General features: G+C 35.9%; 2 protein-coding genes across 33 annotated transcripts in view; one reads left to right on the top strand and one right to left on the bottom strand.

Annotated features, from left to right (window-relative positions):
- tnfaip3 (tumor necrosis factor, alpha-induced protein 3) overlaps positions 1-18864 on the bottom strand; it is a 254770-nt gene that overhangs the window by 6495 nt on the left and 229411 nt on the right. The gene's annotated exons all lie outside the window — the stretch shown is intronic.
- Positions 1898-18864, top strand: part of znf451 (zinc finger protein 451) — a 17501-nt gene continuing 534 nt past the window's right edge. The window contains exons 1-13 of one of the 32 annotated variants that reach the window (XR_015505606.1): positions 1898-1935; positions 2474-2545; positions 3609-3692; positions 5561-5674; positions 6141-6252; positions 6923-7070; positions 7830-7956; positions 8225-8375; positions 10198-10345; positions 12881-14387; positions 14784-14882; positions 17066-17143; positions 17239-17339. Coding sequence is in view for 4 of the 32 variants with exons in the window: in XM_087278838.1 (XP_087134964.1) it covers positions 2507-2545; positions 3609-3692; positions 5561-5674; positions 6141-6252; positions 6923-7070; positions 7830-7956; positions 8225-8375; positions 10198-10345; positions 12881-14490; positions 14784-14882; positions 17066-17143 (2710 nt within the window). In the remaining 28 variants the exon portion in view is untranslated. Of the gene's footprint in view, positions 2007-2473; positions 2546-3608; positions 3693-5560; positions 5675-6140; positions 6253-6922; positions 7071-7829; positions 7957-8224; positions 8376-10197; positions 10346-12880; positions 14491-14783; positions 14883-17065; positions 17144-17233; positions 17340-18864 lie in introns of all 32 variants that reach the window. The other 31 variants (XR_015505601.1, XR_015505594.1, XR_015505591.1 and 28 more) reach the window with 31 other exon arrangements.

The raw sequence follows: 18864 nt of genomic DNA, 5'->3' as shown, positions 1-18864 counted from the left end.
TTTAAAGCTATAGTTTTGACCGATGCTGTTTTCCCCATGCAACTTTTGGACAATATTTGGCTGAGATACCAATCTGGTATCTGAGTGTGCAAAAGCATCTAAATATTAAGAAAATCACCTTTAAGTTTGTGCAAAATAATAATTAGGTTTTATTTATTTACAATATGTACAATTGTTACAAAATATCTTAATGGTATCTTATTATAATATCTTATTAATATCTTATTATTATTATTAATATTATTATTTCATTTATTTATTTATTTTTACAAAATATAATGGAACATGATCTTTATTTATTATTGTAATGATTTTAATACTAAATAATCTATGATTTTGACACACAATGTTTCTTTGGTCATTGCCAAAAATATTCCCGTGCAACTCAGCACTGGTTTTGTGGTCCAGAGTTACATATTTGAGAAACCCTGGACCTCAAACCAGCCACAAGTGTGAATTTTTGAAGATTGAGATTCATAAGATATATGAGAAAAAAATCTAAATATTGAGAAAATCACCTTTATATGTGTGCAAATTAAGCTCTCCAAAAAATTAAAACTGAGATTTCATTTATGTACAATAGGAAATTAATTAAAAAAAAATATGAAACATAATCTTTATTTAATGTATTTAATAGGATTTTTGACAACTAACATCTGGCAGTCTCAATCTATGGCCTAATTTTTACCCATGTTGAGTTGGTCATTGACAAAAGTATACCAAAATATATCACATTTGAGAAACCCTGGACTACAAAACCAGGCAAGAGTATGAATTTTTGAAGATGGAGTTTTCTGCATTATGTGAAAGCTGAATAAATAAGCTGTTTAAATACGCTGGCATCTAAATCTATCCTTTTGACCAATCTTGTTTTGGTAATTGGGAAAAATAGCTGTGCAACTTAAAACTGGTTTTGCATTATATGAAAGCGGAATAAATTAGCATTGAATGGTTTGAATGGACAATAGTTGGCTGAGATTTAAAAGTCTTGAATCTGAAGGTGAAAAAAAAGTCTAAATGTTGAAATAATCACCTCTAATGTTGTGCAAAATAATAATGAGTTTAAATTTTTGACCAATATGAAATTGGCAAAATATCTTAATGGAACTATAAAGAAATTACCTTTATTTAATATGATTATGGCTTAAAAGTCTAAATCTACAGCCTAATTTTGACTTATGCATGTTGTTTTGGTCATTGCCAAAATATACCCAGGCAACTTAACACTAGTTTTGTTGTCCAGCGTCACATATTTGAGAAACCCTGGACCACAAAAATAATAACAACAGTGATTTTTTTGAACATGTGAATTCGTGCATTATGTGAAAGATGAATAAATTAGAGTTGCATGGTTTGATATGACAATATTTGCCTTGGAAATCTGGAATCTAAGAGTGCAAAAAAAAAAAAATCTAAATATTGTGAAAATCACCTTTATCAGTGCAAACAAAGCTCTTCAAAAATCAAAAACTGAGATTTCATTTATTTTAGCAAATTTTAGCAAATAGCAAATTGACAAAATATCTTCATGATGCATACAATTAAAAAGATAACAATTGTATTTACAGACAATTATACAAATATAAATTTTGGTTAATGAACATACACGCTGCAATTGACCAGGCATGCCATATTACTGTGAAACACAATGTTTTTTATTTTTTTTTTAATGGGGTTTATAACCTTATATAAATGCATTTTGACAGACAGAGCAAGAGAAACATCAATTTACTTAGAGTCTTCAGTTAGTTTATGGTTGTCAATTTGAATAAAAAATACAACAAATAAAATACACAATAGTTTGAATAATTGTTTAAATAAAAATGATGATCAAAAACAAAAAAGCGGCCGACCGTTAGAAAGACTCTTATTTTGACGAGCCTCCTCTTCCTGCTTTGGCTTCTGGTGTCCGCTTCAGATGTGTGCTTGGATTTGGTAATGTTTTGCTAACTTTGCCTCGAATCGGCTTTCAGAAATTACAATTTTGTCTTGACAGTGAATCGTTTGTAAGTAATATAGTTGCAGAATTTCCTTCAAGACGGTAGTTTGGCGTCCTCTCATTGTTGACGACTTGTTTACATGTTTGCACGATTGATAATCTCTGTCGATTTCCTGTCAAATGCGGCGCAAATCCTCATTAAATGAATATTTAACCGATAGTTAAAGTGATAAATGTGTATGTGTAGATAATAAATGATTTATTTTCTGCTGATCAAGCATATTGTATGTATGTGTAACGTTATATATATATATATATATATATATATATATATATATATATATATATATATATATATATATATATGTGTGTGTATCTGTCTGTCTGTCTGTCTGTCTATGTCTGTCTATCTCTCTGTCTATCTATCTATCTATCTATCTATCTATCTATCTATCTATCTATCTATCTATCTATCTATCTATCTATCTATCTATCTATCTATCTCTCACACTGTGTGTGTGTGTGTGTTGACAGTGATGGATGTGATGCTCCAGAATCGCAGCGGTGATGTTTGAGGATCCGGAAGATGATGTGCAGTTCGTGTCTGTAAGTGTCTTTTCATCATTTCTAGGACAGAGGTTTGGATGTAGGTCTGTACACTGGGGATCTGAATAAATCTAGAGGCAAAGTTGGTTTCATATTTGCACATTCAGGCTTTCTGCTTATTATAATTTCACAAAAGTATTCTTTGCAAATTGTAAATAGGGAAATTATATTAGCAGCCAATGAATATCAAAGTACAACATTAATCATAGTCAATTAATAGTGCTAATGTTGTTTTTAGGTCATACCTGCATGCGATTTTAAATCCAATTTTCAAAGTAGGTAATATTGTAAACAATATAGGAAGCGTTTCACAAGTTCAAAACTTGTTCACACAACAAATTTGCAAATATAAATTAAACTTTTCCTCAGTGTAAGATGGAACATGCGCGCGCGCGTGTGTGTGTGTGTGTGTGTGTGTGTGTGTGTGTATTCATGCTAAGGACGTCACATACACTCCATTTCCAATCACCAAAAACGCTTTAAAATCTGTGTGAAATTAAAATTTGCAATGTTTATTTTGCCAGCACAAATTGCTATTTTTTTTAGTGGAACAATTAATCTGTGTGGCTCAGTTTGATACTTTGCTAGCGACAGTGGAACCACATATTAAAAAGAAGACCACCAATTTCTGAACCAATTGATCCTAAACAGAGACTGGCACTTTTCGGCCCTGAAATGTCAAAACATCTCTCAAAATGCCTTTTCAGATGTGAAAAATTGAAAAGATTTAACCTGATTCGAATTGTTTTATGATGGACGAACGTTTCGGAAGTGTGTCTATCTAATTGACACAATGTTTACGAATTTATTTTTTAGCATGCGAAAATAGCTGATAAAATGTTGGACTTTCTGTGTGCAATATCCTTTACTCTTCATCATCAACAAGATTTCTGCAAAAGCCCTGTAGGATGATGAAGACCACAACTCCCATGATTCCACACTGAGTCACAGAGTCATCAAATTACGCTGTTGTTAGTTGTGAATACACGCCCTCTAGTGGCCAGAATGACACACTGTGTCTTTAAACAGCACTGTTGAATTCAGCTTAAATGGTGTTGTTTAGGAGGCTCCTCTCAGACCAGTGCTGGAATGCATTGACCTGCTGAGTGACGGAGATGATGAAGACGATTTACCTGCTGCAAACACGGTAAAGTTTCTACTAATTATATAAGTTAAATAAAGTCAAGTTCAGCTCACTGTCAGGCGGCTTCAGACCTGTAGTATTTGTACTGTTTAAAACAAAAGATGTTTTTTTTTTCTTCTGACAAATACATTGCTGTTTTCACTTAAATCGATTATGAAATTTTAACAGCAGATGGCGCTCTAGGCTAGTTTTGTAAACAGAAAAGTGCTTTAGGCTAGTTTTAAACAGCAGATGGCGCTCTAGGCTAGTTTTTAACAGTAGGTGGCGCTCTAGGATACTTTTTACCAGCAGATGGAGCTCTAGGCTAGTTTTTAACAGTAGATGGCACTCTAGGATAGTTTTTACACCAGATAGAGCTCTAGGCTAGTTTTTAACAGTAGACGGCGCTCTAGGATAGTTTTTAATAGCAGATAGAGCTCTAGGCTAGTTTTTAACAGTAGACGGCGCTCTAGGATAGTTTTTAACAGCAGATAGAGCTCTAGGCTAGTTTTTAACAGTAGACGGCGCTCTAGGATAGTTTTTAACAGCAGATAGAGCTCTAGGCTAGTTTTTAACAGTAGACGGCGCTCTAGGATAGTTTTTAACAGCAGATAGAGCTCTAGGCTAGTTTTAACAGTAGATGGCGCTCTAGGATAGTTTTTACACCAGATAGAGCTCTAGGCTAGTTTTTAACAGTAGACGGCGCTCTAGGATAGTTTTTATCAGTAGATGGCGCTCTAGGATAGTTTTTAACAGCAGATGGCGCTCTAGGCAAGTGTTTAACAGAAGATGGTGCTCTAGGCTAGTTTTTAAAAGTAGATTGTGCTCTAGTTTAGTTTTTAACAGCAGAAGGCGCTCGGCTAGTTTTTAACAGTAGATGGCACTCTAGGCTAGTTTTTAACAGTAGATAACACTCTAGGATAGTTTTTTTTAACAGCAGATGGCGCTCTAGGCTAGTTTTTAACAGTAGATAACACTCTAGGATAGTTTTTTTAACAGCAGATGGCGCTCTAGGCTAGTTTTTAACAGTAGATGGCGCTCTAGGCTAGTTTTTTACAGTAGATGGCACTCTAGGATCGTTTTTTTAACAGCAGATGGTGCTCTAGGCTAGTTTTTAAAAGTAGATGGCGCTCTAGGCTAGTTTTTAATAGTAGATGGCACTTAAGGCTAGTTTTTAACAGCAGACGGCTCTCTGGGCTAGTTTTTTACAGTAGATGGTGCTCTAGGCTGGTTTTTAACAGTAGATGGCGCTCTAGGATAGTTTTTAAAAGCAGATGGTGCTCTAGGCTAGTTTTATTGAGTAGATGGCGCTCTAGACTGGTTTTTACCAGTAGATGGTGCTCTAGGATAGTTTTTAACAGCAGGCGGCGCTCTAGACTAGTTTTTAACAGCAGATGGTGCTCTAGGATATTTTTTTAAAAGCAGATAGCACTCTAGGCTACTTTTTAAGAGCAGACGGCGCTCTAGACTAGTTTTTAACAGCAAATGGTGCTCTAGGCTAGTTTGTAACAGCAGACGGCGCTCTAGGCTAGTTTTGGACAGCAGACTGCACTCTGTGCAAGTTTTTAAACAGCAGACTGTGTTCTAGGCTAGTTTTTAACCTCAGGCGAAGCTCTAGGCTAATTTCTAACACCAGAGGACACTCTAGACTATTTTTTAAACAAAAAATGGTGCTGTAGGCTAATGTTTTACATCAGAGGGAGCCCTAGGCTAGGTTTTTTATACGGTAAACAGTGCTCTAGGCTAGTTTTTAACTGCAAAAATCAGCACAGGGTGAATAAAAACGACCCAACAACACACAAACAGGGTTAAGTATATGACTGAGTCCAATGCTGTTGAACTGTTGTGTCTTTATTGGTGACTGATGATGGTTTGCTGTGTGTGGTGTTCAGATCGAGCAGCAGGTGGACCGCCAGAGAGCTCATGCCGTCTCCACACTGGACAGACTGGCTCAGCAGGTCGCGGTGGAGAAACAGGAGAGGGCCGAAAAGAGGAAAGCCTTCAAGGTTTGACTCCTCTATACACTTAGAGAAGCCATATTCTTGCACGGACCATTTATTTGAGGTTGAGTTAAAAGATTGTACATGACTCTTTTCAGTGTTGTTGTTTTTTTTTGTATGTATTTTATGTTTATTAAGAAAGGAATATGATTGCATGTTATATATTGTATATTTAGTATAGGTTTTGCCCTGAACATGACATGGCAAAGCAGATATGGTATTAAAGCATAAATAAATCAAATTAATTTGAGGTTAAGTGCTGACGTATGTTTCTAGAGTCTCTATTTTCTCTAAATGCTTACCTGTTAAAATAAATGATGTACCCAGAAGCCAGATCTGCCTTAAAGCTTGAAAGAAATACAGATTTAATATTAATATTGTAGTAATAATCAATGTCAACTGATTTGAAAGTGCATTTTTTTGTCTATATCACCCAGCACTCCTACTGCAGTATTTTGTATTTGTTTTGTAGGAGAAGATGATTTCGCTGCAGGCACAAGGACGCCGCGAGCTGTCGGTCAGCCATGATAATAGTGCAAGCGGCGATGCCAAACGATGTGTGGATATTTGGCTAAAAATGCCAGGTAAGTAGTGTTCTTCTGTCAAGGGATAGTTCACCCAAACCAGAAACCCTGTTCATTTATTCTCCCTCAGCCCACCCAAGATATAGGTGTTTGCTTTTCCTCAAGAAGATTTTTAGAGGATGTTTACATTGTCATATACACTTGAAGTCAGAATTATTAGCTCTCCTGTATATTTCCCCCCCAATTTCTGTTTCACAGAGAGACTTTTCTCAACACATTTCTAATCATAATAGTTTTAATAACTCATTTCTAATAGCTGATTTCTTTTCTCTTTGTCATGATGACAGCACATAATATTAGACTAGATATTCTTCAAGACACTAGTATTCAGCTTAAAGTGACATTTAAAGGCTTAACCAGGGTAATTAGGGTAAAGTTAGGGTAATTAGGCAAGTCATTGCATAACAGTGCAATCCAAAATAAATATTGGTTAAGGGGGCTAATAATATTGACCTTAAAATGGGTTTATAAAAAATTAAAAACTCCTTTTCAAGCCGAAATGAAACGAATAAGACTTTCCCCAGCAGAAAAAAAATGTTAGTAATACTGTGAAAAATTTCTGAATCTGTTAAAAATCATTCGGGAATTATCTGAAAAAGAAAATTGACAAGAGGGCGAATATTTATGATTTCAACTGTATATAAATGTTCATTTCTTCTGTGCCGCTCAGGACTGCAGCCGGGCTCCATTTATTCAGGCTCTCTGTGGAAGCGCAGATCGGCTCCTCCTGCGGTGAGATTTTCTCCTCAGAGCTGTCCGGTCATCAACTGCGGACGAGTCTACGACAATATTCCTCTGCTTCAGGGACATCTCAAAAGGTGTGGGGTTTTTTTGCTCTGAATGTGTACATGTGCAATTTCATTTATGTAATTGTACATTTAAAATGTACAACTGTATACATAAAATTAAATTAAAAAATTTTTATATATATATATATATATATATATATATATATATATATATATATATATATATATATATATATATATATATATATATATATATATATAAATTTAGAGACCCTTAATAAAAAGGGGGTGCACCGATGTATTGTTCACTGATTTTTATGGATATTGGATTAATGTAAAGCTATCAACAATAATATAGGAATATAGAAAGGCAGACACTGATAGTTTATTAAGTACATGAAGGGAAATGAGCTGCATCTTTTTTGAATAATCCAATCTCTCAGCAAAAATCATTAAAGGGGACATATTATGCCCCTTTTTCAAGGATAAAATAATAAAATGCGTCTCTGAAGTGTGTGAAGTTTAGCTGAAAATACCACACAGATAATGTTTTATACCTCTGAAACTGCCCCTTTTAGGCTTTAATGCTAATCGTGTGGTGTTTTGGTGACTGTCGCTTTAAATTCAAATGAGATTGTGCTCTTTTCAGAAGAGGGCGGAGCTATAAATGCATGTGTGCCAGCATAGTGACAGATTCTAAACAAGACTAACGTCCTATGCTAATGAGGGAGAGATGGTCGCTATTGGGCGGGGCTTAACCCCTCTGATGACACGTGCGAAGAGAGAATGTCAATCAAAGTGTTCTGTGTGTACCCTGTGTAATTTCAGGTTTGATCATTCACCCTGTGACCCCACCATCACCCTGAAAGGCACCGCACCATCCATCTATGCCTGTTTGGCCTGTGGAGAACACTTCTGCTCCCAGGAGACATGGAAACAACACATGCAGTCCAAGGTTTTCCTTCATTCATTAATTTTCCTTTGGCTTCGTCCCTTATTTATTAGCGGTCACCACAGCGGAATGAACCGCCAACTATTCCAGCATTTGTTTTACACAGCGGACGCCCTTCCAGCCACAACCTAGTACTGGGAAACACCCATATACACTCATTCACACACACACACACTCCTTATAAAAGTGCTTTTTGCATAATAGGTGCCGTTTAAAGCTAGTGCTTGACTGTCTCACCATGTTAAAGAAGTGTGTCTGCTTCTGTCTGCAGCTGTCATCGGATGGTCACCGTCGCTCTCAGATGTATCAGATGATCGTGGGCTTCGCCTGTCCCTCCTGCTACTTCCTCTTCAACAGCAAAGACGAGTGCTGTAAACACATGAACGCAAGAAAACACAACCGTCAAGTCATTTCTCTTACCGGTGTGTGCGACCTTTTTTATTAAGATTGGCAAGGTTTATTTTACTCCAGCTATTTGTGAAGGAAATAACTCTGATTTCTATTCAATTTAAGGTAAAATGTAAAGTAAGATCGGCGGGAAAAAACATGTATACTAAGGTTTTAACTACATTTTGGATGCAAACAAAGTAAGAAATCAAAACCAGGGATTTAGGCGGATATCTTTAAACGGTGGTGTCCAAAGTCGGTCCTGGAGGGCCCGTGTGCTGCTGACTTTAGCTCCAACTTGCTTCAACACACCTGTCTGGAAGTTTCTGGTATATCTAGTAAGAGCTTGATTAGCTTGTTCAGGTTTGTTTGATTAGGGCTGGAGCTGAACTCTCCAGGACACCGGCCCTCCAGGAACAAGTGTGGACACCCCTGTCTTAAAACATGAGTAATCTATAAAGAACATTTTGGGTCCTTTTTACATGACTAATGAAGTTTGTATGCTGTCTGCTTATGTCCAGTACTACTGCTATCCACAGGTGTATTTATATTTAAATTTAATTTAATGCAGCATTTAATTAAAATCAGTGCAGAATTCATTTGAATTTAGTGCAGCACAACACATTGCATGTTTGTCCTTTGGTTCTGTAGTTTGTTTCATTTTCTTTTGTCTTCTGTTGTGTCTTTTTCATTTTTCAATGAAAAAAACAAACAAAATTGAAACCAATTCATACTATTAATAAAAATATAATAACAACAACTCATTAAAGCTGAAATACATTTTTATTAAAATATTATATTATATATAAAATGAGTTTTATTCCAGCATCGAGAAACTATTAGTCATTTCTTTTATCAATGGTTTAAATTGGATTGGTTTCTTGTTTTTTTTTATAATAGAAAACAATAGAAAATAATACAGATTATAGATTATAATACCACTGGTTACAGCTACAGCTAGTGGTTTAATTTGGACTGGACAATTTTGGGTCACACTTTATCTTAATGAATAATTCTCTCTATTAACAAACCAATAACTAAGGTTTTTAGCTCAGTTATCTCCTAATCTGCTGCTTATTAATAGTTATTATAGTAAAAGTTGGGTTTAGGTATTGGGTGTGATTAGGGATGTAGAATAAGATCATGAAGAATATGTGCTTTACAAGTACTAATAAACAGCAAATATCTTAATAATGGGGTATATGCCGGAGCATGCTAATAGGACTTTTAATTTGCTATTTACCTGCTATTAAACTGTATGCCATTGCAAAATTGGCGCGTTTAAGGTCTATATTCTTTAAAAATCAGCAATCTCCACTGGCTGAGTGATATCTGATGTAAAGTGGGTCTCAGATTGTGCAAGAAGCACTGCATTAAATGACATTTCCACCGTCATGTCTTTATAATATGAGCATTTATTTTAGCCCAGTATATTCAATGGAGCTTCTGCGCTAGTTTGCTGATTCTAACGAGCGCGTGCGAGTAAACGGCTTTTTGTCTCGTTTTATGCTTGAGCAACTAAATGAATGCCAAAGTCTGTTTAACTGAATGTATTTTAACTACATTACAACATCAATGCTGTTAAAGGAACCGTATAAAATGGAAAAAAACTCACAATAACAGCTCACCGGAAGTTTATCAGTATGGGAACAACACTAGCTTGACATATACCCTATAGAGAGGTAATAAGACACTAGTTATCTTTCTTTCTTTCGTTCTAAAATGTCAAATTACGTGTCTGTCAATATTGCTTTGAGTGTCCAGAAAAGCACAATATAAATGTAAGGAATTATTATTATTATTATTATTTACTTTGAACACGTTCTTGAATCTGTTGTTTGGTGTTTTGTCTTTCAGAAGAGAAAGCATCAGCAGTGCCTGTTCCTGTGCCGCGCTTCGCTAAACAGCGTCTAATCGCTCTCTGTAAAGACATCGGCTTCAGCGTGCGATGCACAGTCTGCTCTCAGCGGCTCAACTCGCACATGGAGGCCACCGCACACTTCAAGTACGCTTACACTGGGTTCCATGGCTTAAATTTACATGATGCATGATACTTTTTAAAATATATATCCAAAATCCACTAACCCTAACAGCAGTGAGGCTTTAATATGGTGTGTGTTTTATTCGACTGCACTGAGCAGCGTAATAACAGAAGTCTAGAATGTGTTTAGTATGATTAAACAATGCTGCTTCTTCTCTATGTAAAAACCCGGAAGCGCTGGACTGTGGCATAATAAAAGCAATATGGATATCATGAGCGCTTAAAATGCAATGAATGAAGTTATTATTATTATTTCAACTTTTTTAAGGAATATTCAATATTAACATCAGTTAAGGGCGACATAGCGTCTCAGTGGCCAACACTGTAGCCTCACAGCAAGAAAGTCGCTAGTTCGAGTCGCGACTGGGTCAGTTGGTGTTTCTGTGTGGAGTTTGCATGTTCTCCCCGTGTTGGTGTGGGTTTCCTCCGGGTGCTCCGGTTTCCCCCACAGTCCAAACACATGCGCTATAGGGGAACTGATTAACTAAACTGGCTGTAGTGTGTGAGTGAGTGTGTGAATGAGTGTGTATGGGTGGGGCATCTTCTGTGTAAAATACATGCTTTAATAGTTGGTGGTTCATTCCGCTGTGGCGACCCCTGATGAATAAAGGGACTAATCTGAAGGAAAATGAATGAATGAACGAACATCAGTTAATTCAACTAAACTCATGATGAAAATTACAATAGCTTTTATTAATCTTAGCTCATGTTAATTTCTTAGTTAATGCCTAATAGTTTGTTAAAATCCTTTTATTAAATGCAGTTAATAGCCCCTTTCACACATACAGACCTTTCCGGAAAATTGCCGGCAGTTGTATGTGTGAACAGGTCCTTTTTGAAAATACCGGTAAATTCGTTCTGGCTATTTTCCGGAAAGAGAAGTTGTAACATTACCGGTAATTTGCTGGAATGCTGCGCTGTGTGAATGCAGAAGGAAGATTGCCGTAATAAGCGCGTGCACATCTAGAACATGCTCACGTGAGACGTCTGCTTTAGCCAATCACAACAGTCAGACGCATTTACGTCCGCGCGGTTTGTGAGGATAAAAGCCTTTGAATATTTTTCCAGACACATTTAGCTGCTAGAAGTTAGTCAGATCACGTTTATATGTTCTTCTTAATGCCAACTGTGTAAATAATCATCGATAAGATGCTTATGATAAGCCGCTGTTTGTTTACCTTCAAGCTTTGCGTGTGCCTGTGAAACAGCCTGTGAGCGCCTGCACACGCACATATTATGAACATCGACATGCGAAAGTGATCCTGCGGAAGTTGTTCACAATATTGATCATCCACAGAGTTTGTAATTTAGTCAAATGTTTACAAACACAAGCGCAGCCGTTTAAAGCTCATTTGTGGTGAATGATGTCAGAATTTGCCGGTATTTTGGAATGGATGTGAGAATGCTGTTTTCCGGAAAATTTCCGTAACATCCTCGCCTGTGTGAACAGCGCTTTTTTGAATATACCGGTAAAGTCGTTCCGGAAATTTTCCAGAAATTTACCGGTATCACTGTGTGAAAGCGGCTAATAACTACTCAAATGCAGTTGTATTTTGCAGCTAAAGTAAAAGTAAAAAAAAAAAAAACTAAAAGTAATTAGACTGATGGAACATGTGGGGTGTTTGGAGCATACAAATCCTTTATTTTTTTTTTTATTAAAGATAATTAAGTTCAATGATTTGGTTAAATTTAAAACAGCACAATTTATGTTTAAAGCTAGGAATAAATTACTGCCAAAATGCATACAAAAGGGGGATATAATCTGAGAGAAGAACAAAATTTTAGGAGGTTGAAAACCAGGACAACTTTAAAGAGTTTGTGTATGTCTGTCTGTGATGTGAAATTATGGAACAGTCTAGATCCGACTGTCAAACACTGTCAGGATAATTATCAATTTTAAAAGTTGCATAAATGTATATTATTAAAGGAATATAATGATGAAGGTGATTGGAAAAAGGATCAAATGAGAAAGGCATGATGAAATTTTAATTAATGGCTATTTGCAGTACTATGTGTTTGTGTTTTCTTTGGGTCTATATGTTATAAAATGTAAAGATAGAAATGGAATCAAACATATAACATGTCAAAGATGCCAAAAGGATCAAATATGTCTCATGTAAAAAGAAGAGATAAGTAAAAGAAGAAATAAGTTTAAGTAATAGATAAATGATGTATGTGGTAATGTGGTGGGAAAATAATAAGCTTGTGCTTTATCCCGCTCCATTTCCACCATGTTGAAATGTATTTTTTGTTAATGATATTTTATGTATTATATTTTTGTTCGAATATAAATAAATAAATCAAATCAAAGTCAATATCGTGATATTACTGATTATTAAAGCTGCAACAAGAAAATTTGATTCCATCATAAGCCTAATTACCTTTTATATTTTTATTGCATGCTGAAATTAATTGAAATTAATAAAATTGGCGCTACAATTAACATGCAAAATTGACATCCAGTTTTATTGTGTGCTAACAAGCTCTTGTGTTTCCCAGCGTGCACTGCAGAGACGGCTGCGCTATCGCTACCGCAGATCAAACCGTTGCAGACATGATGAAAAAGATGGCGGTCGTCGGTCACTGCATTTCCTGTCCTGAAGTGTTTCTGAGTTTGGATCAAATGCAGGAGCACAAAGAGCGAATGAAACACGACGTGGAGAACATCACACTCCTAGAGCGCGCACTTTTGCACTACAGCAACCACTGCGAAACCAGAACCAATCAGAAGAGAGCGTCAAACGAAGACCATTCAGCCAAACGAAAGAGAGCTGAAGACTCGGATTCGCAAGTCAAACGAGAAAGAAAGCATTCGAATGTGGCTTGGTTTTGCGAGTGCGGCCTTCGCTTCGTTGAAGAAAACCACGCAAAGAGACACCAGCAAGCCGCCAATCAGATCTTTCACAAATGTGCAGTGTGCGGGAAACTAACCGGCGAATCCTCCATCGCGCGCTTGCATATGAGTCGTTTCCATGGTGGCGCGCATCTATCCAACTTCCTGTTTTACTGTAGGAAGTGCAAAGTGGAAATGCCCAGGATGGAGGATATAATGGCGCACGTTAGCGCTAGCCATCAAGGACACAACTACTATGAAGAACGAGAAGATAGCGGCAGCGTAATTGATCAAATATCGGCAAAACCATCAACCAGCAAAGAATGTGAACCAATCAGAAGCGTCTCCCCAAAAAAGACAGAGTCGTGGCTTTGTCGAATGTGCGAGGATTTGTTTGATTCGGAGAAGTTGGTACGAAAGCATTGCGGAGATTTGAGCAGCCATAGTTTCCAGAGGTTTGCATGCGGTCACTGTCCGCAGAAGTTCTTCAAGGACTCGACTCTACGACGACATTGCGCTAACGAGCATAACGGTGATGTAGCGTTGCGCTACTTTTGTGGGCTTTGCGATAGCATGCTGTTCGATACCGAAAACGAGTTCCAGGTGCACTACGACAATCTGCACAGCCAAGATTACTACCGTTTGGAAACATCGACAAATCATTCGCAAAATGCACCGGAAGTCATTGTTAATAATAGTAACACGAGCGATTCCCAAACATGTCTTTGCATGGGATCAAAGAAATCCAGAGAGGAACGGAAGCCTGTTTATACAAACTGCATGAAGCAGTTGGCTGCTGAAAACAAATGCAGATACCGATGTCGCAATTGCGCTAAAAGCGCTCAGAGCTACGCTGAGATGAAGACGCACATCTTGTTGAAACACAAAGGAAATGGGAAGAGTTTTGATGTCGTGTGCATGATCTGCTCTCAGAGTCACAAAGATGTTCCCAGTTTTCATGCACACCATCATATACATCACTGCCAGGCAGAACCGTGCACTTATTCCCGACCCGATGCAGAGGAGAAACGAGCCTCCGGTGTGAACGATGCAGAGGAGAAACGAGCCTCCGGTGTGATCAACGCAGAGGAGAAACGAGCCTCCGGTGTGATCAACGCAGAGGAGAAACGAGTTTCCAGTGTGATGAACGCAGAGGAGAAACGAGCCTCCAGTGTGATGAACGCAGAGGAGAAACGAGCCTCTAGTGTGATGAACGCAGAGGAGAAACGAGCCTCTAGTGTGATCAACGCAGAGGAGATCTTCCCTCAGAGTAACGGTGAGCTTTTAGTGTCTGGATGGAGATCAAGCTTCTGTTTAATGATGTTTAATCGTCAGTCATGACTAGGCCCACAAAGTATCTGTGCGCGCAAAATTCCACAGATGATACAAAACATGTATTTTGTATGTAATCGAAAACGGCACTAAATTCCAACAAGGTGTGGACTACTAATCTGAAGAAACTCTTAACAAATACAAATTGTAATGTTTAGATTTGTGCCATCTTTGATGACTGTACTTGGCCTGTGAGTGATAATATTAATCTTTTTTTTTTGTTTTGTTTTTTTACAGTTGAAGAGGCTGAAGATGTAAATAATGCCATTGCCTCAGGTGTTCTCGATGTTAAAAAAGAGACCACCGTTTCACAAGACGATGGTGAAGGAGATGACGGTAGGTTTTCACTTTCCTCACTTGTTTACACTGAAAAAAAAATAATAATAATAAATAAATAAATATATATATATATATATATATATATTAAAAAAAGAAAACAAAAGTTACTTTTTACACTTTTTAGGGTTAAAAGTTGTTGGAGGAAAGATCAAGGTTCCATAATGGAACTCTAAAGCAGAAATGAACAGGAAAAAAAAAAAAGATGAATCATAAAATACGGAAAACAGTGAAGAATCTGAAATATACAAAGCAGTTTTGTTGCATAGATATTTAAATGTGTCTACAATTTCTACCATTTATTCATTCATTCATTTTCTTTTCGACTTGGTCCCTTTATTAATCTGGTGTTGCCACAGCGGAATGAACCGCCAACTTATTCAGCATATGTTTCAGCCGCAACCCATCTCTGGAAAACATCCATACACTCTCATTCACAAACATACACTACAGACAATTTAGCCCACCCAATTCACCTGTACCGCATGTGTTTGGACTGTGGGGGAAACCGGAGCACCCGGAGGAAACCCATGCGAACGCGGGGAGAACATGCAAACTCCACACAGAAATGCCAACTGACCCAGCCAAGGCTCAAATCAGCGACCTTCTTGCTGTAAGGCGATAGCACTACCTACTGCGCCACCCAATTTCTACCATAAACATGTTTTATATCTATAAATCTATATAAATAAACATTTTCTCAAATATATGCATGCATGCGTGTATTATATATACAGTTGAAGTCAGAATTATTAGCCCCCTTTCAATTTTTTCTTCTTTTTTAAAATATTTCCCAAATGGTTTTTAACAGAGCAAGGAAATTTTCACAGTATGTCTGATAATATTTTTTCTTCTGGAGAAAGTTTTATTTTTTATTTTTTTTTGCTAGAATAAAAGCAGTTTTTAATTTTTTAAAAACCATTTTGGGACAAAATTATTAGCCCCTTTAAGCTAATTTTTTTTTTCAATAGTCTAGAGAACAAACCATCATTATGCAATAACTTGCCTAATTACCCTAACCTGCCTAGTTCACCTATTAATCTAGTTAAGCCTTTAAATGTCAATTTAAGCTGTATAAAAGTGTCCTGAAAAATATCAAGTAAAATATTATTTACTGTCATCATGGGAAAGATAAAATAAATCTTTTATTAGAAATAAGTTTTTAAAACTATTATGATTAGAAATGTGCAAAAACAATCTTCCCTCCATTAAACAGAAATTGGGGAAAAAAATAAACAGGGGTAATAATAATACAGGGGGGCTAATAATTCTGACTTTAACTGTATATATATATATATATATATATATATATATATATATATATACATAATAAATATGCACAGTACACACACTTCAGTTGTCAAAACAAACTTTTCTTTTTGGATGCGATTAACCGCGATTAATTTTTGCCCAGCATGTAGAATGCAAGATTGTGCACCTTTTAAAACAGTAATTATTGTGAAAAGCGATGTACAATTAGTCTGAATTAAATTCTGATATACTGATAAGCTGATTAAGAAACATTTCGAAAAAAATTTTTTATTTAAATTGAAAAATTGTAACATTAAGTTTATATCAGCATTAGCAAATCAACTACACTCAAAATTATTTTGCAGCTTGTCTAAACTACTTGGGTAAAATGAGCTGAAACAACACAAATCTTGCGATATCATTATTTTTTTGGGACAACTTAATTGTTTTATGTTCAGTCCACTTAAATTTGAGTTACGTTAACTTGTTAGATTTGTGTTCGGACTACCTGAATGAATTGTGTGGAATACAGTATTTTTTACAGTGTTAAAACTAGAGTAAATTGAGCTGAAATGACACAATTATTGAGATTTTTTTGGGACAAATTATTTCTTTTTATATTCAGCCCGCATAAATTTAAGTTGCATTAACTTATTGGATTTATATTGGGACTACCTGAATGAATTGTGTGGAACCCAGCATTATTTACAGTGTTTAAACTACTTGAGTAAAATGAGCTGAAACGACACAAGTCCTGAGATTTTTTTGGGACAACTTAATTGTTTTATATTCAATCCACTTAAATTTGTTAAGTTTACTTAATTAATTTGTGTTGGGACTACCTATTGTGCGTAACCCAGCCTTTTGTACAGTGTAAGCACATGGAATACATGTAAGATTAAATTTCAGTGCTCATTCGTCTTCATCCTCAGCTAAATTTGACGAGGACATGAAGCAGGCTGTGGCCTTGAGTCTGAAGGAGGCCAGGAAAACTGCAGATCTGAGAACGGGTGCGTCACACCATCACCAATTCACTATCTGAACACGTTTTTTTGCAACAATAGTGCTAAAGTTCTGCTATTTCTGTTATTTCCGAACAGTGTAGAGGCTGTACTGAGAGTTTCTGTGAGCGTCTCACTTCATGCATGAGTCAATCTGAGCTTTATTTTGCTAGTTTGTGTAGCAGAAAGAAGATTAGTGGTGTTGGTAGGTTTCTTTTCTGTGATTATAAGGGGTTGTAGGTGGGTCTGATGAGCACATGTGTGTGGGTGGTGCTGGGTTTGGGCGTAACATCACTCATGCTGAATAATGTCACTGCAACAACACTTTTCTATGAGTAGTCACTGGATGGATCCATTTTCATATTTGATTATTGTTTTTAATTGATATATGCATTTTAGATATTTTTTTTAAACTAATAAACATTTATGTTATTGGTTTTAGTGTAGTTTATGTCTTTAATTGATCATACTTCACATTTAAATGGCAAAAATAAAGTATTATATCGAAGCTGTCACTCTTTAAATACAACAATTGCTGCAGTAAATATCTTCGATACACTGAATAAAATGTGTAATCACTGAACATTTAGTAAATTTGATCTCTAAATGAGCATAAATACATTGCTTGTTTTAAATTAATATATAAAATGTGGATTTTTGAAACCAGTAAACATTGATGTTATTATTAGTGGACTTCAATTGATCATACTTCACATTTAAATGGCAAAAATGCAGTATTTTATTGAAGCGGTCACTCTTTAAATATAGCATTTGCTGCATTTTGTGCCATTAAATGTCTTTGTTACACTAAATAAATTGAGCAATCGCTGGATGCATGGAATCAATCAGTAAGTTTGACCACTAAATGTGCATTAATAAGTTGCTTGTTTTAAATTAATATATAAAGTTTAGATTTTTGAAACCAATAAACATGCATGTTATTGTTTTTAGTGGACGTAATGTCTTTAATTGATCATACTTCACATTTAAATAGCAAAAATTAAGTATTGAAGCGGTCACTCTTTAATATAACATTTGCTGCATTTTGTGCAACTAAATGTCTTAGATACACTAAATAAATTGAGCAATCGCTGGATGCATGGAATCATTTAGTAAGTTTAACCACTAAATGTGCATTAATAAGTTGCTTGTTTTAAATTAATATATAAAATTTGGATTTTTGAAACCAATGAACCAGAATGTTACTCATTTTAGTGGCTTTAAAACCTTACAAATTACAAAAATTAAGTTGCACAGCTTTTTATTTTTAAGCTTTCACTCTTTAAATAAGGCATTTGCTGCATTTTGTGCCATTTAAATGTCTTAGTTAAACTGAGTAATCACTGCACTGTAATTAATGATTAGTTGGCTTAAAATAAGCGAACCTGTTGCTTTAAAAAGCAATTAGTTGACTTTACTTTAATAAAGTGAGTAAACCTGTTGCTTTAAAAGCGATTAGTTGACTTTACTTTAATAAAGTGAGTAAACCTGTTGCTTTAAAAGCGATTAGTTGACTTTACTTTAATAAAGTGAGTAAACCTGTTGCTTTAAAAGCGATTAGTTGACTTTACTTTAATAAAGTGAGTAAACCTGTTGCTTTAAAAGCGATTAGTTGACTTTACTTTAATAAAGTGAGTAAACCTGTTGCTTTAAAAGCGATTAGTTGACTTTACTTTAAAGTGAGTAAACCTGTTGCTTTAAAAGCGATTAGTTGACTTTACGTTAATAAA

The sequence above is a fragment of the Danio rerio genome, chromosome 13 (assembly GCF_052040795.2).
Source record: "Danio rerio strain M-AB ecotype USA chromosome 13, GRCz13ab, whole genome shotgun sequence".
NCBI lineage: Eukaryota > Metazoa > Chordata > Actinopteri > Cypriniformes > Danionidae > Danio > Danio rerio.
This window is presented reverse-complemented; position numbering and strand designations above follow the sequence as displayed.